This window comes from Phodopus roborovskii, unplaced genomic scaffold (assembly GCF_943737965.1).
Source record: "Phodopus roborovskii unplaced genomic scaffold, PHOROB, whole genome shotgun sequence".
Classification (NCBI taxonomy): Eukaryota; Metazoa; Chordata; class Mammalia; order Rodentia; family Cricetidae; genus Phodopus; species Phodopus roborovskii.
Genome location: NW_026126469.1, coordinates 6,527,112 through 6,550,740, shown reverse-complemented (window position 1 = coordinate 6,550,740; position 23,629 = coordinate 6,527,112). Strand labels below are relative to the sequence as shown.

Genomic DNA, 23,629 nt, shown 5'->3' with positions numbered 1-23,629 from the left:
ATAGCATTCCAGAGGACAGTTTATGGTTTTCAGTTGGACTTCTGTAAAATGGGTTACTTGGTATAAGTAAAATAAAAAACCTAGATGAGAATTCTGGGAAGGAGGAACACAAAGTGAGTCACCAGCAAGATGCCATGTAGCTACCAGGAAGATAGGATGCTCAGGCACTCTCCAGTAAGCCAAGACCACATGGAGATACACAGATTAATAGAAATGGGTTAATAATTAAGATAAAGCTAGCCAATAAGATGCCTTAGCCATTGCCAAACAGGTTATAATTAATATAAGCCTCTGTGTGCTTATTTGAGACTAAATGTCTGCGGGACCAGGTGGGACAGAAACTTCCATCTACAGACTTCAATGATGCTTTTTTCAAGTCTCTTCTCAGTCATGCTTCAGACTACTTGCAAGGCTTGTCTTCCCATTCTGCCTGTTCTGGGAGACTCCTCCAGACCTTGCTTTCAGTCTTCCTCTTTACTCCCAGTTGCATTGGAAGTTTGACAGAACAGAAGCCATGTTAACCCTCAGTAAAAACTAACACTTTTTACCTCTGTGAGTCTGAGTGAGACTTTAGCCTCTACTAGACGAGGCTCTGACTTCTTATCTCAAGCACCCTACAATAAAACCTCTTTCTAAAACTTAACCATTCTGTGTTCCATGAATCTCACTGTTATAATTCAGGAGGCCGGAAGTCATGGCCACTGACTGAGGGGAATTTAGTGTGACCAGGAGCTTCCAGCATACTAACTCCTGCGTTAAAGCTCACCTAGGGTAAACAGACTCCTTCACTGAACTCAGGGACCTTATCTTCCCAAGTCAATCTGGGCTGTGGGAAAGAACTAGGGACCGTCTTGTGTATAAGGAATGGACTGAAGCAGGCTGTGGACCTTGGCTGCCTATCGCGGTTAAATAAGGATCAGGATAAACAAATAGGCCGAATAGATGTTTATTCAGGGAGAAATAACTTACAACCTAGACAGATGAAACCAGGAAATTCAACCCGATGCTCTCCTGTCCAAGTCACGCCAGCAAGAGAGCTTTTCCCGGCTCTCTCTCTGACCTCCTTCCACAGCTCCCATTCACTGTCCCTACCTGTGCAGTGTGCCACTCATCGGATCCACAGGAGAGACCTTGCTCCAGCTGCAGACACGCTTTCAGGAAGTGCAGGAGAACTAGAGAAAGAAGGAGGCAGCTGTCTAACAGTCAAGGGGCTGAGTTAGGAATACACAGCTAGCTGGCAGAGCAGAATTAGCACCAGATGGAGTAGCAGATGGAGGGCCAGGGAAATTACATCTGACACCATCCAGCCAGAGAGAATGGCACACCCTCACCCCTCCCTCATACCTGGGGCATGCTACTAATGATCCCTAGAAGTATGGTCTGAAATCCAGCTAAGCACTCCAATGGCACACAAAGATAGATGTCCAGCAGGAAGGGCTTTCTGCACTCCTACAGGGTCTGAATCCCAGAACACCATTCATAGAGAAAGTATGATGCCTAATTCAATAGTGACAGAACTGTGATTTACCCAGTAGGTTGGGGTAGGGGTGGGGCTGTACTCAGACCAGAGAATTCTAGTGGGATTCCATCTAGGACACACTGACAGCTTGCCAGAATTCCTCAGTGGTGCTCCCTTCACTTGTTAAAGTGATTGTAAGGATTCAGGCAGTATGCTGGCCTGCCCTGTTCCTGGTGTCTGTCTCTTTCCCCTTTCCCCTCACTCCCCTTTCTAAATAAACTCATTTAAGCTCCATCTGCCTGGCGTGTTATTCCCTCTCCCTCGGTCACCCTCACCTGCTACGCTCTCCTAGGTGGACCCTTACCTTGGAACCCCCAACCAGGGACACACTCACCTTCTCCAGCTTTATCCTGTAACTGTAACAAAAGAACAACAGTGATACACAGTTGAAAGCGTGTGGGAATGAGGGGCATATTATCCTTTTGTTCTTACTAGTTTTTAATTTTTGATTATTTTATGCTTAATTTGACAGCTTTATACTTTATTCTTGTTGTAATTTTATCAACCCAGAAATTTTTATGACCCCACTTTTCCTTCTATACCTACAAAATATTGACTCTGTACTTCAGCACCTACAATAGTCTGTGTCCTGAGTCTCATTCTCACTCTTCTATATGTCCTTTCTTCTACATGCTTCCTTTTCTTTATTGTCTTTCCTGGTTCCCATATTTACATGTTGATAACAGTAGCTGAAAATATTAGCCACATTGTTCCTAGTGCTGTTTTTTTGTTTTCAGTTCATTAATTTCTGCTTTGATCTTCCTTCCTTCCTTCCTTCCTCTCGTTCTTTCTTTCCTCTCTCCCTCCCTCTTTCTCTCTCTCCCTTCTCTCTCTTTCCATTTTTATATCTTCACATCTGCTAGCTTTTGGTTTGTTCTGTTCTTGTCTTTCCAAACTCTTGTGTCTTGTGTTACATAATTAAGACATTTATCTGTGCTTTTATTTATTTACTTTTTTGGTGCTTAGTCATATATATTTCCCCTGATGTTGTGTTTTTGTTTAATTCCTGGTCGTTTACTCTCTCCCTCTTGATTTTTTTTTTTTTTTTTTTTTTTGACCCACTTGTTGCCGCAATGAGTGTTGATCAATCTCTGTGAGTTCCCGCAGGTACTGTTTATCACTCAGGGTGATTTCAATTCTTTATTTGATAAGATTTGTTTTGTATCCCAGTATTGCTGTATTTAAAGAAACTTGAGTGCTAAGTAGAACATATACTCTGGTGTTTGTGTGATATCTGTAGATCTGTTAGTCTGTTTGATGGACTATCTCAGTTAATTCTGATATTCCTCCGTTTATTTGTCATCCAGATCCCCATGTATTGGAGAAAATGAGCTACTGAAATCATGTACTCTTACTGAGTTGGGTTCATCTGGTTTGATGAGAGATGTCATTCTGTAAATATGTTTCTCTTATTGGTTAATGAATAAACACGGTTGGCCAATAGGAAAGCAAGATAGGAGAGACTAGGAGACAAGGAGGATTTGAGGAGGAGGTAGTAGGGAGAGTCAACATGGAAGACTAAAAGAGCAGAGGTCTGGGCCCTCTCTCCGGTAAGATAAGACCACATGGAAATACTTAGATTAATAGAAATGAGTTAATATTTAAGACAGAGCTAGCCAATAAGAAACACTAGTAACAGACCAACAGTTTTATATCTAATACAGTGTCTGTGTGTTATTTGGGGCTGGCGCAGCTGTGGGACCAGGCTGGCGGCGGGGGTGGGGGGCACTACTCGTAACACTTATTTTTATTTTTTGAGACAGGGTTTCTCTGGGTAGTCCTAGTTGTGCTTGAATCCACTCTGTAGACCAGACTAGCCTTGAATTCACACAGATCCACCTGCCCTTACCTCATGATTGCTGGAATTAAAGGCATGTCCCTCAACCGCCGGGCCCTCTCCTGTTCCTTGAAGTCCAGTATCCACTTTTCATGAAATGGGTGCACCTGTGTTTGGTGCTTCTATCTGGGATTATAGTGTGTTCTTGGTTAACTGTTCCCTTGAAGAGAATGGAGTCTCCTTCTTTATCTCCTCTTATAAATTTTAGTTTGAAGTCAGTTTTGTCAGTGAATGGTAAGAATATAGCAAATATTACACTACTTTGGGATAAATGATGGCATTTCTTCTGATACCATGAGAAAGCATGCCCACACTCTCCACTCCACACTGACATTTCATTTCTACTCATACCTACACTTCTTTAAAATGTGATTTATGTTTTTACTTTACGCACATGCATACACACACACACACACACACACACACACACACACACACACACACGAGGGTGAAGGAGTTGCCCTTGGATATCATGAGTACATTAGCTTCCAAGGAGCTGAACTTTCAGGCAGTCATGAATTACTTGGATGTTGTAGTTGAGATGCAACCATGATCCTCCAGGAAGAGGTGTATTGCTCTTCACCACTGAGTCATCTCTCTAGTTCTATCCTGCCTACTCTAATCCTGTGAATATTAAGATAGATTTGTTTTTATTTAGCATATGAATGTTTGTCTGCATGAATGTGCACCATAGATAAGAATATAACATATATTTATAACAATCAAGATAAAAAAGGCTAGAAGACATGGAAGTGAGAGGGGAGGGGTATACTAGTGAGGTTACAGGGAGGATAGGAAAATGGATTATGCTATAATTATATGTTAGTTAAAAATAACTCAATTTAATTGTGACTGTTACAAGGATCATAAACAGGTAAATATAATATTAACACGAAGAAAAGCAACTAATATAATGTGGTTGTTAAACTAATGTTTGCAGTTAATGTTTGATTCCACATTGCATAGTGTAATTATGCAGTTCGGTGCCTAATGACACACAGGATGCTGTGTTCAACAGTGACATAAAGAACACGCAATGGGGATATCTGTGGAATATGTGATCAGAAAACTGTAGCTTTGAGGGTCCCAGCGCACTGCCAATTAGAATGGCTAATGCTCTTGTTTTCACAAACAATATAGACATGTTGCTTAACAAACTATTTAAATATTTCAACAGGAAACATATAAAACATAGGTAATATGTTAAATGATAACACTCAAATGACAAGTCTATATGTTATACTCTGTAATTAATAATGCTTGAAACATAGTGATTTGTAATGAATTATTCCTATTTTCCCAGTGTCCCTTTTGCATTCAGCAGTGTCACTGGATATCTTGAGGTCATTTTTGATGTCTTTCAGTGTTCATACAGGAAAAATTCTATTCAGCACACCCTAACATCATGGGTAGACATTCCTTCAGGGTAAAAGGATGGAAAAAGATATTCCAAGCAAAATGAGCTAGGAATCAAGCTGGTACAACCATATTAATATCTGATAAAACAGACTTCAATTTAAAATTAGTTAGAAGGGATAGGGAAGGACAATATATACTCATGAAAGGAAAAATCCACTAAGAACATAGAGGATGCAATTATAAACATCTATGCACAAAACACAAGGCCACCCAAGTCCGTAAAGGAACCACCACTGTAGATTAAATCATAGATTGACCTTTACACACTGATAGTGGGTGTGGTGGTTATAAAGAAAATAGCCCTCAAAGGAAGTGGCACAATTGGGAGGTGTGGCTGTGTTGGAGTAGATGTGGCCTTGTTGGAAGAAGTGTGTGACTATAGGGCTGGGCTTTAAGGCCTCCTATGCTCAAGCTACACTCAGTGAGACACATCATTTCCTGTTGCCTGTGGATGAAGATGTAGGACTTTCAGCTCCTTTTCTTGCACCATGTCTATCTGCATGCTCCCATATCCTGCCATGATGATATTGAACCTCTGAAACTACAAGAGAGCCAACCCAATGACATGTTTTCTTTTAGAAGAGTTTCCATGGTCGTGTTATCTCTTCACTGCAATGAAAACCCTAACAAAGACAGTGGACAGTGGGAGACTTCAGTACCCTGCTGTCAACAATAGACAGGTCATCCAGACAATAAGTAAACAAAGAAAATGCTGGTGCTAACTGACATCATAAAGCAAATGGGACTAGCAGACATCTATAGAACATTTCACTCAAATAATAAAGAATACATGTTCTTATCTAAAATTGAGCACATACTTGGATACAAAGTAAGTCTTAATAGACACAAGGAAATTCAAATAGCACTCTGCAGCCTATATGACACGTTGGATTAAAGCTGCATATAAAACAGAAACAACAGAGTTTGTTAACTCATGGAAACAACTCACTACTGTCAATGAAAATTTATAACTTTCTAGAATTGAATGGAAACAAAAATACAACATACCCAAACTTCTGGGACACAATGAAGAGAGTTCTAAGAGGAAAATCACCCTAAGTGCCTATGAGAGAGAGAGAGAACTCTCATTAATAACATCATACCTGCAAGTTCTATACCAACAAGAAGAAGTTACATGCAAAAGGAGTATACAGAAAGAAATATTCACACTCTGGGCTCAAATCAATAAAGTAGAAACAAACAAAAACAACAATAAAAATTTTTAAAAATCAATGAGAGAAGGAGTTAGTTCTTTGAGACTATCCATAAGACTGACAAGCCCTTATCCAAATTAACTAAAAGGCAGAGACAGAAGATCCAAATTAACAAAATTAGAAATGAAAAGGGGGACATAAAAATAGACACTGAGGAAATCCAGAGAAATATAATGACAAACTTTATAAACCTGTACTCCACCAAACTGGAAAATCTAAAACAAATGGATAATTTTCTCAATACATGGCACTTAAAAATGCTAAATAAATAAAAAATGCTAAATAAATAATAAATAAATTAACCCCTGGTGAAATAGAATCAGTCATTATAAGTTGCCCAACCGGAAAAGCTCAGGGCCAGATAGCTTTAGTACAAAATTCTACCAAACTTTCAAAGAAGGATTAATGCCAACACTCCACAAATTATTCCGTAGGACTAATTCTAGAAGGATTATTGCATAATACCTTCTATGCCCCAGCCAGCAGGGCAGCAATGAGGGCCTGGACCTCAAAGAACCTAGAGTGAAAGGACGGAGACACGAGAAACGGACAGCAAGACAGGTTTTCTGATCCAGCTGCAAATTTTTATTTTTCTCAAGCACGTTATATAGTGGTTAGGGTGGAAAGCTAGGTAGGGCTGGGATTCAGAAGGGAAAGGTCATTACCTGGTAACCGGATCGTAGAATGTTCTCAGTCACAGGTCACTGACGGAGAGCAGGATGTCGGCTAAGGGGCAATGCAAGTGGAGCTAAGCAGGGTGTTGGCCGGGTGGAAAAAAAAGGTTCAGGAGGAGGACTCGCTAAATAACCTAACCACATTCCTGTAAGCCAACATCTACTCATCAGGAAGTTGGGGAGGGGAAGAAGGGTGATTGGGACTGAAGGTAACAAACTTCTAACACAATGGGCTGACAATATTTACAAGAGGGCCTATGTAACAATGATAGCTCCCAGCACTGCTATGAAGGCAGAGTTGCTCTGATACCTAAACCACACACAAAAATCCAACAAAGAGAGAGAATTACAGACCTATTTCTCTCTTGAATATAGATGCAAAAATTCTCAATAAAATACTTATAAGCCAAAAGATCAAAAAGATCATCCACCTCGAACAAGTAGACTTCAGCCCAGGGATGGGGAATGATTCAACATATGTAAACTGATAAATTTAATCCATTATATAAACAGACAAAAGTGATCAGGTCATTTCATACAGAAAAGCCATTTGACAAAATTTAACATTCCTTCATGATAAAAGTCCTGGAGAGATTAGCATACAAAGGACATACCTGAACATAATAAAAGTAGTTTACCTCAAGTCAGTCAATTTAAATGGAGAAAAATTCCAAGAATTTCCACTAAAATCAAGGACAAGTTAAGAATGACCACTCTCTCCATATCTATTCAATATAATAGTACTTAAAGTCTTAGCTAAAGTGGCAAATGGAGGGAATAGAAGAATTATAAATAAAAAAGGAAGACTCTAAAGGCTCTTTATTTGAATTTCACACTGGAATAAAGACTGCATCATCTATAATATTGCTTTTCATATAGAATGGCTGCATGTAGAAGAATGTTATTAGATCCATACTTAACACCTTGCACAAAATTCAGCTCCAAATGGGTCAAAGACCATTTGGATATAAGGCCAGATACACCCAATCCGCTAGAAGGTGGGGGAATAGTCTTGAACTCATTGTCACAGGAAACACACTTTGTAAACAGATCACTGATAGCACATGTAGGAAGGAAACAATTAAGAAACATGATCTCATGAAACTGACAAAGCTTCTGCCTACAGAATGGGATAAGAGTTTTGCCAACTGCACATCCAGTGAAGGAGTCTTATCCACAGTAGTCAAAATCATAAGCCTGATAGTCAAGATTAACCTGAAAGTCACAGAATCAAGTCATCTACTCAACACATCAGGTAAAATTAAAAGTGCCCCCTCCTAGTAGCACCAATTTCTTTGGAAACATGTTTTCTCCTTTGAATTAAAAAACAGACAAAACTACTTGTTCTGAACAAATAAAGTTGATCACTTAAGCCCAGCAGTGGTGATAGACCTCTTTAAATCCAGTAGTTGGGAGGCAGAGGCAGGCAGATCTCTGAGTTCAAAACCAGTCTGGTCTATACAGGGAGTTCCAGGAAAGATGTGGCCACTGTGGAAAAAACAAAAACCCAAACAAACAAAGAAACAAATGGAATGATTACCCCAAACATAGCAATCACTATATTACGACTTTTGCCGGGACATCTATTACTTAACTTTAGTTAATAATTCTAAAAGTTATTAACTAGTCAATATTATCACCTCACATGGCAAGAACACTCCCAAATGGCAAACCCTTCATGTAAGTTACTCTACTGCCTTATTATGCCTGTATGTTGTCATAGGCTTGCTCAGCAGGTCTTACAAGTTTAAGTTGGAAATGATTTCTATTGCTCATTGTTAAGGAAAACTTACTCTAATCATTCTTAATCTTTCATTTTGTGACTGTTTCTTCAAACAGCAGATAACCAGAATTAACCATACCCAGTTATACACATGAGAATGTTGCTTTTTTCTTTTGTGTTTAACAATTTCATAGCACATATTTCTTGATTTGAACATTCTCAGAGTTTATGATGCATATGTCTGCTAATGAAAGATTTTTACACAGTTTTGTATTTTTATTTGTTAAATATAGGAGAGGCAAACCAACTTGGTATAAGTTTTTGTCACTGAGAAGTTTAACTTATTCCCTAAGGTTAGGATGTGGCTCAGTTTCTTTGAAATATATGTTCAATGCATTCAGTAAATGCCTATAGCTGAAAAAAAATGATGTTGTGTTGTAGTGAGTTTACATTGACTTGACTCAGCAGTTTGACACTTTCCTAATAAGAGGCTCCCAGAACCATGAAAGCCTACTTTCTCATCCTTAGCAGCTGGGCTGCTATTGCCTCTCATCAACTCCTGCAGGAATTGTGGGTTTAACTCCCTCATTCTAGACCTTGACCAGTGGGATATTAGTACACTTGACTGTGACAAATGGGATATTAATAAACTTGAAGGGAGCAGTGTCTTGAAAATCAGTGACCTCCTTTGCTGGTATACTTTTACAACATGAAGAAGTGGACACGAAATTGTCATAGACAAAGGGGCAGGTAACAAGCCATCTGCACATGACATACATGTACATGAACCTCAGTTAAGCTCCCAGATGACTGCATATTAATTACAACTGAGAACAGACATAAAGCCCCTCTGAGCATTTTCTAAAGAGTTACTGGAAATATTGAACAAAACATTGTCTACGCAATCAGATTCTAGAATATTTATTATAACAATAAAAATATAGGTAATACAATGAAACAAATTCAATACAAATGCTAGGTAGAATACTTATAATGTTGTAAACATAATATGAAAATAGGGAGATTTTGGAGAAATATAAGTAATTAAGGAGGAAAAGGAATGATCACGTATAATGAACTGGTACCCGAGTGATACTTATCATGTCTGGAGTGACGGAAGCTTAGGAGCATCTTTCAGGTGTTTAGTTTTTGGTGTCTGTCCATTATTTTGTTAAAGAATCAATTATTTAAACCATGTTCTAACAAGTCTTGGAAACACTATTGAAAAGTATTTGAGAGTAGATTAATATAACACTAAAGGAATAAACAAAATATGGTGGTGATTATTGTAGCTTCCAGTGAGGAAATCACAGGCTGGTTTCCAGATAGACAGATCCAGACAGGGCCTTGGACATCATTCTGCAGTTGTTCCTTCTGTAGAACACCATGATATTTAATGGTCCAGCATCCAGAAGTTGTTCCATATTCACTGCTGAATGAAACATAGATATATCATCTTGTTATAAACGCCGGCCCCCCTCCCCTGACACTAGGCTAACCTCACTTCTGGCTATAATGCATTTTGTAAGTATTTTTTCCAACAAGTTAAATATCATCCAACCAAGAAATGCCAGGAACATGAAGGGATTTCCAAGGCTGTGTCCTCTGGCCTGACTCTCATCTCTGCAATGAACAGGGAAATGATGCTACCTTCTTTAAAAGCTGAGCTTTCATGATGCTAACTGCTGATTCGGGGGAAGATTTGCTGGCTTCCATGCAACAGTGAAAACACTTAATGCAATCATTTAATCTTTATGAAATGCTGTATTTTCTGTATTTGAGATGGAATCAGTAAGGCTGACAGACTATTTTGACCCTTAACACAGGTCAGAAGGTGTACCCCAAGGCTTTGTTTTCTACAGTGTTTCTTTGATGTTAAATAGAGTAATTGTTTTTCTCAAAGATTTTGGCTTTTTCAAAAATTATTTCAAAGAGCACTAGTAATCTGGATGTTCTCTGGGACCCCTGGGAAGAGAGAAGATAAATACAACATGTCTCTACTGGGCACAGCACATGGGTTTCACTAGAACGTATCAACCATGTGCAAGTACAAGTATGTACAATTTTATTGGAAAACGTTGTCAAATTACGTGAATATGTAGTGTGTCTCGATGCTGCTCTCGTGTGTGAAACAGCTACTACTGAATGTGTGAATATCCTCTAACCCTGATTTTCCTTCTCAGAATGTATAAGATCTTCTCTCACCTGAGCATTAACCCTGGTGAGGGGCAGCAGGTGCATGCGGCTCTGCATCACCCTTGGGATGGGTCTTTTCACTAGCACAGTTTTTCCCATCATCCTGGGCAGCATTCATCTCACCCAAACCAATGAATGTATCCGAAATCTCCTCGCCATTGTTAGGTATCACTGAGCTTTCACCCAAATGTGTATCAATGTTGTCTTCAAATATCTTTTCAAAATTCTCAATAAAAAACTGTACAAGAGAAATCTGTTAACAACAGAGGACAAAAATGGCATGCTGTCATTTAATGTCGTCATGAATCACATTTGGTATAGAAGACTAAGGTAGGAAATTGTGAAATTCAAATTTCTGATCGAAATTGCTATAAAATATGAGTTGCTTTTCTTTTAAAAAGAACTGTGAAGGTTACAATACTATTCAGGACAGATATTAAAATAAATCAATAAAGTGCATTACATTCATGTTCTGGGTATTTGATATGATGACCAAGCTTCATCACACTAGAACGACACAGCTCCAAGTCTGTCTGTGAGGGTGTGTGTACAGATGATTAAGGATGAGGACTCATCCTGACTGAGGATGCACAACCTCTGCACATGAAATCAGAACGAGCAGCAAGGGAATGAATGAAAAATCCAGGTGAGCACTGCCCCCATTCTCCACTTCCTGACTGCACTGCACTACAGATACTCCATGTCCTGACCCTGTGCTTCACATGTAAGGACTGCATCAGGCCAAACTGTGAGCTAAAGCAAGCTCCCCACTCTCCCGGGTAATTTTGGCATTACAAGGAGAGAGGCAACTAATAAACCTTCATGGAAAGTATGGAGTGAAGAGTAGAGTTTGTCACTGAGATTTCCAAATTAAAGGAAAAGTAAGAGAACTTCAGATTTTACATGAATTATGTGTACTGGGTCTTCTGTATAGGAAGAAGGCATCTGGAGAGAACATGCCTGGTGTTAGCATCATTTTCTCCATGCATTTGTGTTAGGCAGGCTTCCCGTTTAGTTGAGCTTTGTTGATTAATTAGCCATTTTTACTACCAGGATATTTTAGAAGTTTTGCTTGGCTTCTTGTTTGATTACCAAAGGTGAAATATGCCCTAGTTTAGTGTTCAGTATTCCCCAGGAGGCTCATATATTGAATGCTTTGTCCCTGATTAATGTGGAGATATGCTTGAAGAAGCAAGGCCTAGTGGTGGATAATAGCGTAGGTCCCTAGTCTTTCTTTATTCTTTTTCTGATTCTTCACAAGAGTAAGCAATGTGTTGGATCAGGCACTTTATTTAAAATATTCTTCTCATAGGTTGAAAATTAATGGGACCAATAACTGACAAGTTAGAAATTCCAAAGATGGGTCAAGATGAATAATTCACCTCCAGACACAAGAGTTTCATCTATTTTTTTTTTTTTTTTTTTTTGTTGTTGTTGTAGAATGAGAAAGGTGCCTAACTCAGAAATGGTTACTCATCTGCCTCTCTGAATGGAAATAAATGGATAAGGGAACCTTGCATAATACCAGGGCATTGTACCAAACCAAAGCACAAAAATATACATCTCATTACCTGTTTTGAGATTTCTTTTCCTAATTCCAATGTTCTGGAGGTAGGCAGGCACAGAACACTCGGTGCTATACACACAGATAAGTTATAAGATGTCATATAGTTAGTTGATGAATGTCTCTCAATGCTGTGTAAGACCTGGAACAGCTGTCTCAAAAGGACCATGTTTGGTGTTGGCAGTTGCTCTAAAAGACTGAACAGAAACAAGTTCTTTTGAAATGGGAAATTTTACTAATGAAGTTCTAAACATGAGCAAAGGAACAGAAAAAATTTGTGCATCATATATAGTAAATTGAGGTTAAAAGAAAACAGTAACATGTCCTAAAATATTGCTTTGTTTTAGTGAAGGTTCTACATTTTAAGTATAATTCAATATAAATAAATTTAAAACTCTCATGTCAATATGAAACTTACTAAAAAAACTAGTAAATGAAATAATAGAATTTTAAGTAAATCCTTATTTTTAGGTAACAAGCATTTATGTGTGGAGATTAGAGCTCAAATCTTATCTGGTATCTGAGAATTCATTCCAGGAGTTCATAGACTCTTCATAGACTATTTCATAGAATTCAGTCCATATCTGGACATGGACCTCTCTGTTCATTTAAGACTATTGAAACCATGTCACTGGTAGATGGATGTCCTGTGAGACAGTGACTTTCTTCTCTCCATGTCATGTATTGGTATATGTCCCATAACAATGGTACTAGGAGAAAAACGATACATAGTAGTTGTAAGACCTTGGTTTTGTTTTCTGTGACTGTCTCACAATGTAGCCACAGCCATCCTAGATCACTGAATAACTCTTACTCTGGTTCAGCACGTAGTAGGATAATCTTTAAGACAGCCTGTCTCATGCTTAGATTACAGGCTGCGTTACTCTGAGGTGCTTAGACATGAGTTCTTCTTTAAAAAGACGCACATTATGTGTGAACTTAATAAATCTTTGGTGCTGGGCATGATTTTAGTCATATTTATAAGAATAAATTGCGTTTTGTTGTTCCAAATCAAGAAGTGCATCATTACCTCTGGATGGCAGAAATTCTTTCCTTCTCATTGTCTTGATCAGTGACTGCCATCCACTTATCATAGAGGCTAGATGGAAATACTCCTTCAGGGATGTTTCGAAGGAAATCCTTACAAAGATAAAAAAAATACATATTATTCTTATGGAAAATTCATACGGAAAAATTACTGAGAATTGTCAATTGAATTATTCAGTTTAACTCCAACCCTTTCAAAGCTCCCCAGGCTGCACCCCACACAGAACCTTATCTGAGGACTACTGACTAGCACAGTAGAAGAGGGATTCGGATTCACTGTACTGAACCTAGAGACCTAAGAGTGTGGGTGGTGGTGAGGATGAATCTCTTCCCAGGTCAAACTTCCTCTAGGATGTTTGCAAAATCAAGTGCAAAGTGATAAAGGTTGATGTATTAGTTCAAAATGTATTGCTTTCAATAAAATTAACATGTCTATTTTGTTTATCCCTTTTGAATGCAGATTTTACTTCTTAGTCAGAAAGGTTCTAAAGCAAGTGTCTAAATGCTGTCGTGAACTACAACTGAGGACTGGACTCTGTCCTCTGCTACCTGTGTTCTCTAGAAGTAACTGCAGTGCCATGATTCACTCCTTACTGTGTTCAGTTCCTTAGGATTAAAGTAGCAGCTTATTGGCAAAACACCAACAAGACATCATACAAAATAATTTTTAAAAAGGACAATCAAGATTTAGGGTGATCTCAGATTTGGAGCACTAAATATCACATCTGGTACATAGGACATGAGTCACTTTGTAAAGGTGATGATTATATCATAAATTAGCAAATCTACCTCCTAAAACCTGTGAAGTTCAGGCAAGCTTGGCAGTAAATCCAGAATGCAAGAGGCTGAGGGAAGATGAGCTCAACTTAGATCTCTTCAAGGAAAAGATGATTGGGTTTTCTGATTCTTCCAGATATCCTGTTTATACTAGTCCTTCTGCTATCATTAAAATGATTATTGTCTATCTGAAGCAATGCCCTCAGATTAATTATCATGATTGTGTAATTTAATAACATAGTATTAATTGTAAGCTGAATATATGTAAGGATAGAAGAAGGGAGAAAATGAACACAAAGGACTGCATTTACTATTAATATGAATCAAAACCATTGTGGAAGTTAGAGATGTGCTATGATTTTCTCCATGTGTGGCCCCAGCGTGTGGAGGCAGAGAACCCAGTAGTTGAGGTGTCATCTGAGAGTTTTGGAGACATCAGTTATAATTTTGTGTCATGTAAATTAATATAACTCACCTCAGAGCATAGATCTCTTCTATAAATTTTTAGTGCAATGGCTGCAGAGTCCATTGATGAGACAAGAAGTATTTTTTTTTAACTTGACTAAAAAAAATTACACCAAGGGAAATTTCATTGAGCCACTGCTTATAAAGAACTCAGGGGAATTTCAGGGTGCTGATGATGGAGTACTTATTAGTGAGTATGCAAATTCTTTAGCACTGGCCATGCCTGTCATCATTTGCAGGCATGAATAGTTAAATGACTCAAGCAACTTCCCCACCTTTAAAACTGATGACACGACAAAGATGGATTCCTCCCTCAAATTTACTTCTTCTCCCAAATCCAGCTTGTTCTTAAACACTTGGCATTCTTTAATATTGCCTGATTTTCTGAAAATGCCTTCAGCAGCAGGTCCAATTTCCTCCAGGAGAGACAGCATATCCTGTGTGGGAAAAGTAAGTACCTGCCATTATAGACCAACCCTTGCAGAGCAGGAGTGTGTGTGAGTCTTCATGAGCCTCGGAGCAATGGGGTGTGTGGTGGTTTGAGACTGGCCCCCATAGGCTCATATATTTGAATGTTCAGGCACCAGGGAGTGGTGCTATTTGAGAGGATTAGCAGGTGTGGCTTATTGGAAGAAGTGTGCCACTGGGGTTGGGATTGAGGTTTCAAAAAATTATGTCAGGCCATCTCTTCCTGATTCAATCTGGTGATCCTACAGGTGATCCTCTCTCTGAACCACTTTAGCAGCTCATGCTGAGAACTGGAAACACGTCTGAAGCAGATTTCATCTGCAGTTATGGATAGTCTAAAGTCAATCTGTCTCTTGTACTTTCCTGTTTCCTATGAATGCCCTTCCCCAGTGTGTCATCCCATTTCCTACTGGATTCTTCTCTGATTATGACCCTATTCCTACTTCCATTATGTCTCAGGCTCATTATAACAAGGCTTAAATCGGCATTTACAAGGGCCCTTTCCTAATTTTTTTCCTTTGAGTCAGTCTTTCCTCTCCTTCTGCTCTGTCTTCACAGTTTCAACCTTTGGGATTGGATGATGCTGGTGGTGCTGGGAAGCCATGGAAACCACAATCTATCCATCCTGTGATTTACCATGAAAGCATGGGTACCATACACAATGCAACTGGGGCTTTTAGTTATTGATTTGGTATAGCTTGGATGATGATATCATGGCTACTGCCAGGTTTTATAACTTATGTAAGGTTTACTGTACTCTCATTCATGAGTCTGATATGATAGACTGGTTCCTATGCAGTATAAATATCACTAAGGTGAAGGTGTTGGACATTCTGTGTTTCTATTGACAATTTGGTTACTTACTGGAATGACAGGCCAAAATTTCGGTCTTGTTGACATAATTTGTCAGGATGAGAAGATTAATACTTAGCAAATGTTCAGTTTTTATATTCAAGGTCTTGGATTGCAAACCCAAAGATGCCAGATATTTAATTAGAATAATGATCAGACTATAATGAAATGACCATGGAATTATGTCTCATACCAGTGTGGATTTCAGGGAAGAAGCTGAGTGTGAGGCAGAGCTGCTTTGGAGCATCACACCTGTGGGACTGATTAGACTCATACAGAAGGTAAGCGTGTTTCCTTGCTGGACAGGAGAAAGAACTAGAAGGTATTTTCCTGTTGTGTTTTCCATGATTCATCCAAACAACCTTGGGGTATTTTCCCTAAAGAGTGATACATGGTGCCTTCCCCATCTAAGTGATGTTTGTCTATAATGTCCATTTAGAGATAATCTAAGGAGAATGCTTTCCCATCCATAGACTTTCCTACTCAGATGGTCACAGAAGAAAAACACCATGCTCACCAGAATTGAAGTTGGCAGATTGCCATCTTGACAAATAACCCCTAGAGGGTTGTTAAAGAGGCGGCCAGGAATTGGGGCTGGAGTGTCAGTACACACACAGTCATGGCAGGTGGAAGCTCCTCGGCGACATATCCAATGTAAGAGTCTCCTAACTCTTTTCTCTGAATCTGAGGAGAACGGAAGTCATCATTTTAGAAGTTTGATGGTCTCTCAGTAGAGCACCATAAGAAGTGCATAATTGGTCTCACATGTTAAGTAGGTAAACCTGAACAGACAGTTCACTTAGAGGATGCTGAAATTCTACCAAATATTGTCATTTGAATTTTCATATCACTTTTGGGGGGTTTACTCCTTAAATAAACTCAGCTCACTGCACAAGAGGGCAGTGCAACCTGGCTCTGGAACCTAACAGTAAGTTGGCTATTCAAAACTGTAGATAACTATATTTTATTTTGAATTAATACAAAATCTGGGAACCAAGTAAGGACTATGGTAGGGAATTTCAAAACAGGAGATATTGAACACATGGGGAAAAGAGAATAATGTAACACAAAGGTTAAGTAGAGTAGGTACGGTAAGGCAAAATAGAGTTTATAAAATGATAATTAATCTTAAACACGTTTTGAAAATGTGATATGGAAATATATTACTTTATATTACTTCCTAAAATATATACACATATTTATAAAAATGTTTAAATTGAATTACCTTATAATTTGGTGATAATGCTACTAATGGACTCCACAAGCTAACCAAAACTCCAATGCCAGAAATGGGTTAACACTTTGAAATTAATGGACTGAGAGTTCTCACAGAACCCCCAAACATATAGGCCACTGCCAGTGATCTTGCTTACCCTCCAAAATTTGTATTAGACTCTATTGCTGGACTCACAGAAACAGAGAATCCATCTGAAACTTCAAATGATGCTTAATTCTGCTCTACTGTACTATGCACACTATGGGAAGATTAAAGTAGCAGAAGTACCCAGTTGTAACCCTATGAGCTACTGTAACACGTGGCCTGGCAAGATATAGCCAGTGGAACAATAGCACCACAACTGGTATGGGACTTGCCAACATCATTCTGAATAGATTTAAGATCTGATAGACAAGAAGGAACACATACCAGGCACCAGTTTTGGTACATGGGTCAGAGGCTACAGTGGAAATTCTAGTGCTATTATTATGCTAACTGTGAATAGTTTTAAACTGACTCCTAATTGTGTGTTTTTATACATATAGATCAGAGCATCACACAACCTCTGTCCGAGAAGTGTCTTTGCAGTTGATGGTGATCAACACAGATTTCCACAACTGGCCAATGTACTGAGAATAAGTGTCTTTGGAAGGCAGATCCCTAAATATAGTGTCTATATTTTATTTTCTCTTATCAAGTTTCAAGTATCACAAAAAAGAGGGCAGAAAGATTATCAGAGTTGTAATAGTTTTGTTTTGGAGTCAACAAGACCTTTTCTATACACAATACAGCACTTACAGCAGTTTCAAGTATCACAAAAAAAGAGGGCAGAAAGATGATCAGAGTTGTAATAGTTTTGTTTTGGAGTCAACAAGACCTTTTCTATACACAATACAGCACTTACAGCTATGAACTCTGAACAGTTGTTACAATATATCCAAGGCCCTTTCCCATCAAGGAAGAAGGGAGGTAGAAAGTCCCATGCCTAAGTGAGGCATTGTAGGGCTGCTACAATGTTGAGATTCTGTTTTCCTTAAGGGTGTGACCTATAGTAGAGGTGGACCATGCACCAGGGGATGACCCTTACCCAAGGGCACATGGGAAACGCAAATCTGGGACTAAAGAGATGGCTCAGCCATTAAAGGCTAGGCTCACAACCAAAAATATAAGGGAAACACAAATCTGATTTAATGTTGTTATGTTTGAAGGCACTGGTTCTCAATCTTTGGATCATGACCTATTTGGGGTTGATTTCAGATGTTTAAATTATGATTCATAACAGTAGCAAATGTATTGTTATAAAATAGCAACAAAATAAATAATTTTATGATTGGAGGCAGGCACACAACACAAAGAAGTGTATTAAATGGTCACATTAGTCAGGTGGAGAACCACTGTTTTAAGGAGGGGGGAAGAGAACAACAGTCTAGTGTGCTGGTAGATGAGTTGATCTTACAACAGTTGGGAGAATGTGATTCAATATGATAAAACACATGAAACTTTCAAAGAAGTAGTAAAAATCGAGTACTATTTCTACAGTTCATCCAAATCACTGCTCAGCTCAATGCATGGTCACAGAACTCTTTGTAATAATAATGTTACCACAGATCTCATTGTCAACCCTAATAATGTCTGCACTAACATGGATGAATTTAGGGAAATGGGGCAAAACAGAACACTGCTTTTTTCCATTGGGGACAGCCTCTTCTAGACTGTCCATGTCCTGAAGCCAGGCTATCTTTCTACTGTCTTGTACATCCCACCAACATGAAAGGAGAATTCTCTGCATGTTGACAGGTACAGATGTTTGATAACTAGATATGGAAAAGGACATTTTGAATACTTTTTAAGCAACCTTCATCTTTCTTTTTAACCTGAATTTTCATCTCTAACCTACCAATTGTATCTCAATCTTAAACTTTATCTTTTATTAAAAGTATGGCTCTGTCGTTTAATTTTGAATGGGGAAAGTTAGAAACTAACATTCAACTAGTACTTCCTCAAATATACATTCAGTCATCCCCGTTTGATAAGATGGGTTTTAAGTGAGGTGATCAAAGAAATATGTGCTACTGTATCAGGAAACATTGGAGTAATTAAACAATCATAGAAAAAAACTTTATTGACTTCCTACTGTGCAAACTGAGAGATGAAGAATGGAAGTTAGCTTTGCATTCACACAAATGGTCATCAAACAAATATCTTAAGGACAGTATCTGTTCTTGTGAAATATAACCCAAACTAATACTACCTTTTATTAGAAAAAGTAGTATCAGTTGGACATCATTTAAAATGTCCCAGAAAAAGGCAACAGAAGGTTTAAAAAGCCGGGAAAGTGAAAAGTTGAAAGGAAACGACTCACTTCTCTGCTGATGGTCTCTGGGTGGCTCCTTGGGCTTTAAAATGAATTTTCCAGGCACATGAGGGGCCTGCAGCTCCTGGATCATCTTCTGGATGTTGAGATAAGCGGTGTAGTTGCTTGGACCCAGGGTCATAAATGCATCATTTCGAAGTTCACTCATTTTGATAGCATATGGATTCTCATGTCCTATACAGAGAAAATTCTCAATATAGATTGATGTGAACAGTGATGAGTAATCAATCATATCTCTCTGCCTGTGGGTATGTAAACACATTGTGGTAAGCTACAGTTCTCTCCACTCTCATGGAATTAGAAGGGTGTTTGTTGTCCCTAAAGTATCTGGTGTTCTCACTGAGGATACTCTAGTGAAGCAAGTGTCTAAGCACAGGGCTTGAAAAACACAGAGGAAAAAAATCTGAACGTATTGGTTCGTGCGGAATGCAGACAGCATTAGAGCATCATACCATAACAGAGTTTCTGCTATGATTTTCCTTAAACTCTTTATGGTGTTCTACTTTCCTGACTTCCACTGGCGTTTAACACCTAAGGGGAACAACTTGCATCTCCTACATCTTTGTTAATCCTTTTAAACTCTCATCCTTCCCATCTCAATAATTCCTCACACAAGAGGAAATATGTTGGTTTTGTGTTGCCTGGTATTCTTTTCACACCCTAATTTACAACTTTTGGTTTATTCACTTGTGCTTTTCATTTCTCCCTGCACAAAGATGCTGTACTAAAGCTACAGATTTCATCTTTTAGGAATTAAATGAAACTCTCTTCCATCCATTTCTCCTTCATCCCTGTTGTCACAGTGAGCAGTTGCATTTCCTTCCATCTGGCATAGATGCAATGCTACACTTGGGCCAAATACTGCAGCAGCACTCAATGTTTAGGGCACAGGAAGCTGTAGAATGAGCATAGTAACAGCAGCCTGGACTTCAGAATAGTCAGCAGTTGATGCACACTTGAGACCTCAGCAAATTCAGGAAATGTGGCTAAAAACGGCTACTAAGTAATGACCAGGATTCTTAGGATTTCTCAGAAAACCTGTGATGTCTGAAGCTGTTACAAGCTTTTATATCTAGATGAAATCTTAACAAATTAATGCATACTACTTAATATTATTGCAGTCTGTTTGCTTTCTCTCCATGTAATTTTTGATAATTTGACTTACAATTATGTCAAAAATACAAAAACCAAAAATAGCCAGGTGTTTTGGCTAATGCCTGTATTTCCAGAACACAGGATTCTGAGGTAGAGAGTGGAAAAGATTTAAAACCACCCTGAAAAACATAGGAACATCTTGTCCTATATTAAACAATAAAAATGTTATGAAATGAGAGGGTGCAGCCAGCCTTATTTTGTCCTGGGTACTCCCTGAATTCTAACAGGTGCAACAAACATTACATGAGAAAAATCTTATTATCAAGGTTCACTTCATTTAACAAAGTTCTTAATTATATTACAACACATGCATAGATGTGTTTTGGGCATAAAATAGAAGCACATCTATCTATCATCAATCCATCCTTTAATCTGTCTTCATCTATCCATCTATCTATTCAGCCTTTGATCTATCTATCATCTATCACCTCTATATCTATCCATCTATTTATCTAATATCTATCATTTATCAATCATATATGTATCTATCATCTATCTGTCTATATATGTATGCATCTATCATGTATCTACTTTTGTCATTATCAATCATGTATTTAACATTTTAACATTTATCTATCCATCCATACTTCATTTTATCATCTATCAAATTTCTGTTTCTTTCAATTTAGCAATCATATCTACCTATCTATCAATCTATCATGTATCTATCACCAATCTATCAGTCAATCATGTATCTACCTGTATCTATTTGTCAATCCATCAATGTATCATGTACACATGTATAGACCTATGTACCTACCTATGTATAGGTCTCTCTATATTTCTTTTTCTATCTACCTATCTTCATCCACCTATGTATATATTTACATATCTATCTATATATTTATGTATCTATCTATCTATCTATTCACAAGTAACAACAGTTAACAATAACAATAAAAATGAAGACATGAATTTAACATAGAAGGAGGAGTGTTATATGGAAGGCCTGGGGGAGGGGAAGCAAAGGTAGAAATGTTGTAACTATATTATAATTTTAAGATGAGATAAAAACAAGCAGTGAAAATCTAAGAGAAGACAAATGTCTCCAGATGCCCTCACTGCAGTGTCACTGTTCTAGTGTCTTTGTTTCAGTCAACCACAGTGAGGACAATTAATAAACCAAAATGTTTTCATAGCTAGATATTCTGAGAGCTATTTTGTAACATGTATGACTGTCTATCAATTACACCAAGAAATGATTATGCAAAATGAAATAAAATCAAGGGCATGTTTTCCATTCAGAAAATATTTGAAGAGTGTGAACATTATCTCATTTCATGTTTTTGATGAACAAAGACCCTGATATGAACATGTGTACAATGAAGATCCATCATTGACTCAAGACCATGGCTGGAATTTAGCATCTGAGGAGTAAATGTAACAAAAATGATAAATGAACATTAATTTTGAGAAATTAATTTCTTAACAATTTCTTTATTTTACTTCTAGAAGAGTAGAACTTCTCTGAGGGCTTTTTATTGTAATGCAGGAAAGTTCACATTTTTTCTCTTCAAGTAACCAGACCTTGTACATACAGAGATTTATCATACATAGAAATCCTAACTGGTGGGATCAATATGTAAAGTAAGAAAAATAAATAAATAAAAAGACAAAAAAGAAATTCACAACTGGCTAGAGAAGGCATGACCATGCAGTGCCCACCCACCCCAACTGGTACATGCCCAGTGCAACATCACCACCTAAAGCTCAGAAAATTTCCTTGGAGGAGAAGGAAGGCTCAAAGAGAGGAGCATGGTGGGTTGGTGCATGATGGGAAATTGTGTCTTCTTTGTTTGTTTTCTCAAGACAGGAACACACACTGCAACTCCATTGTACCATATTCAGTCAGTAATGTCAGATGTTGCTGATTAAAAAGGAAAAAGGGATTGGGGGCAGAATGCAAAAGTGCCCCCCAATAATAAGGCTTAAAACCAAGCACATTCTCTCAGGGATTCTGGTTTCTTAGACATCATGATGTGCAGTTAAACCTTGATTAGATAGATCTCTTCAGTAACACCTTAATAAAAACGTCAGCTGGGGTAGAGGAAGTGTCTGCTATGGAAAGCCACCAGAATTAGGGCATATGATTACATTCTGCTTTGACACATTTATTCTGAAAACATGCTTGGGAGAAACAAAACTGGCTCATTTGCACAAGCAGACATATTACTCTGTGTATTATGCTTGAGTGCCCAGCAGTGTCAAATGCTTGCTCGTCAGTCAGTGTGGCACCTACATGTAGCAGAACTGGAATGTTTAATGGTGAGATGCATGTGTCACCGAGACACTTGGGCTCTCATTGAACAACCAGAGCGTCAAGAGAAAGGCTTTCCACATGTAATTAATTTATACTAGGTATTTGTCATTGTACCATTATGTGTTTGGCTTATCTGTGTGAAGGAAATTGAATACTAGAATTTAATAATTAAGGATTTATTAGTTAAAACCAAATGCTGTAATGAGCCAGATGCTGCTGCATTAAAACAGCCATTTTCATTAGCATTTTTAAATATGAGGGAATTTAATTTAAATTTTGTAATGTCTTGACTTTGATGAGTGAGCATTTTAAAATCTTTAAAAATCCACCATGTAAAAGGTAGATTTATTTTAATTTCAGCCAAATGAACTCTCATATAGAAATACCAGAACAGTTAAGTGGATCAAGACCTATGACTTGTAAAAATCTGAATTTGTTGCTTTTAATACTATTAATAATCTTAACTGGCCCTGAAAATAAACGATTGCAAAAATATGCAGAATATGTGTAACTAATTTTACTTTTGACTGAAAAAGGTGTGAATCACTCAAACAAAAGAGGCAGTGTGAAGGGAATGAGAAAGGGGGTTTTTGTTATTTTTCTCCTTTTATCACAAGGAGGCATCCTTAATAATAGCTTGAATGGTTTGATGAAGCAGTGGAAGGAAACTCCCAGGAGAGGGAGATGATCGTGGAGAGCCATCTCCTATGAATCATTTACACAACTTCTTGCTGAAGAACAGCTTGCATTTTTAATGGAAGATGATTGCATTTCATAAACAGGTCTTTAAAAATTAAAATAATATTGAGCCTTTCTCATTTAGGCCTATTAAAATAATAACGTGCTCTGTAGACTAGGCTTGCCTCGAA

The 23,629-nt window shown here is 38.0% G+C and overlaps 1 protein-coding gene across 1 annotated transcript; it reads right to left on the bottom strand.

Annotated features, from left to right (window-relative positions):
* Positions 1-10,598: 10,598 nt before the first annotated feature.
* Positions 10,599-19,493, bottom strand: LOC127227175 (rho GTPase-activating protein 20-like). The gene is made up of 6 exons (XM_051191487.1): positions 19,334-19,493; positions 16,273-16,439; positions 14,711-14,872; positions 13,177-13,286; positions 12,154-12,343; positions 10,599-10,835 (listed from the first exon to the last, which is right to left on the bottom strand). The coding sequence occupies exons 1-6, from the start codon at positions 19,491-19,493 to the stop codon at positions 10,599-10,601; spliced, it is 1,026 nt and encodes a 341-aa protein (XP_051047444.1).
* Between the last annotated feature and the right edge of the window lie 4,136 nt (positions 19,494-23,629).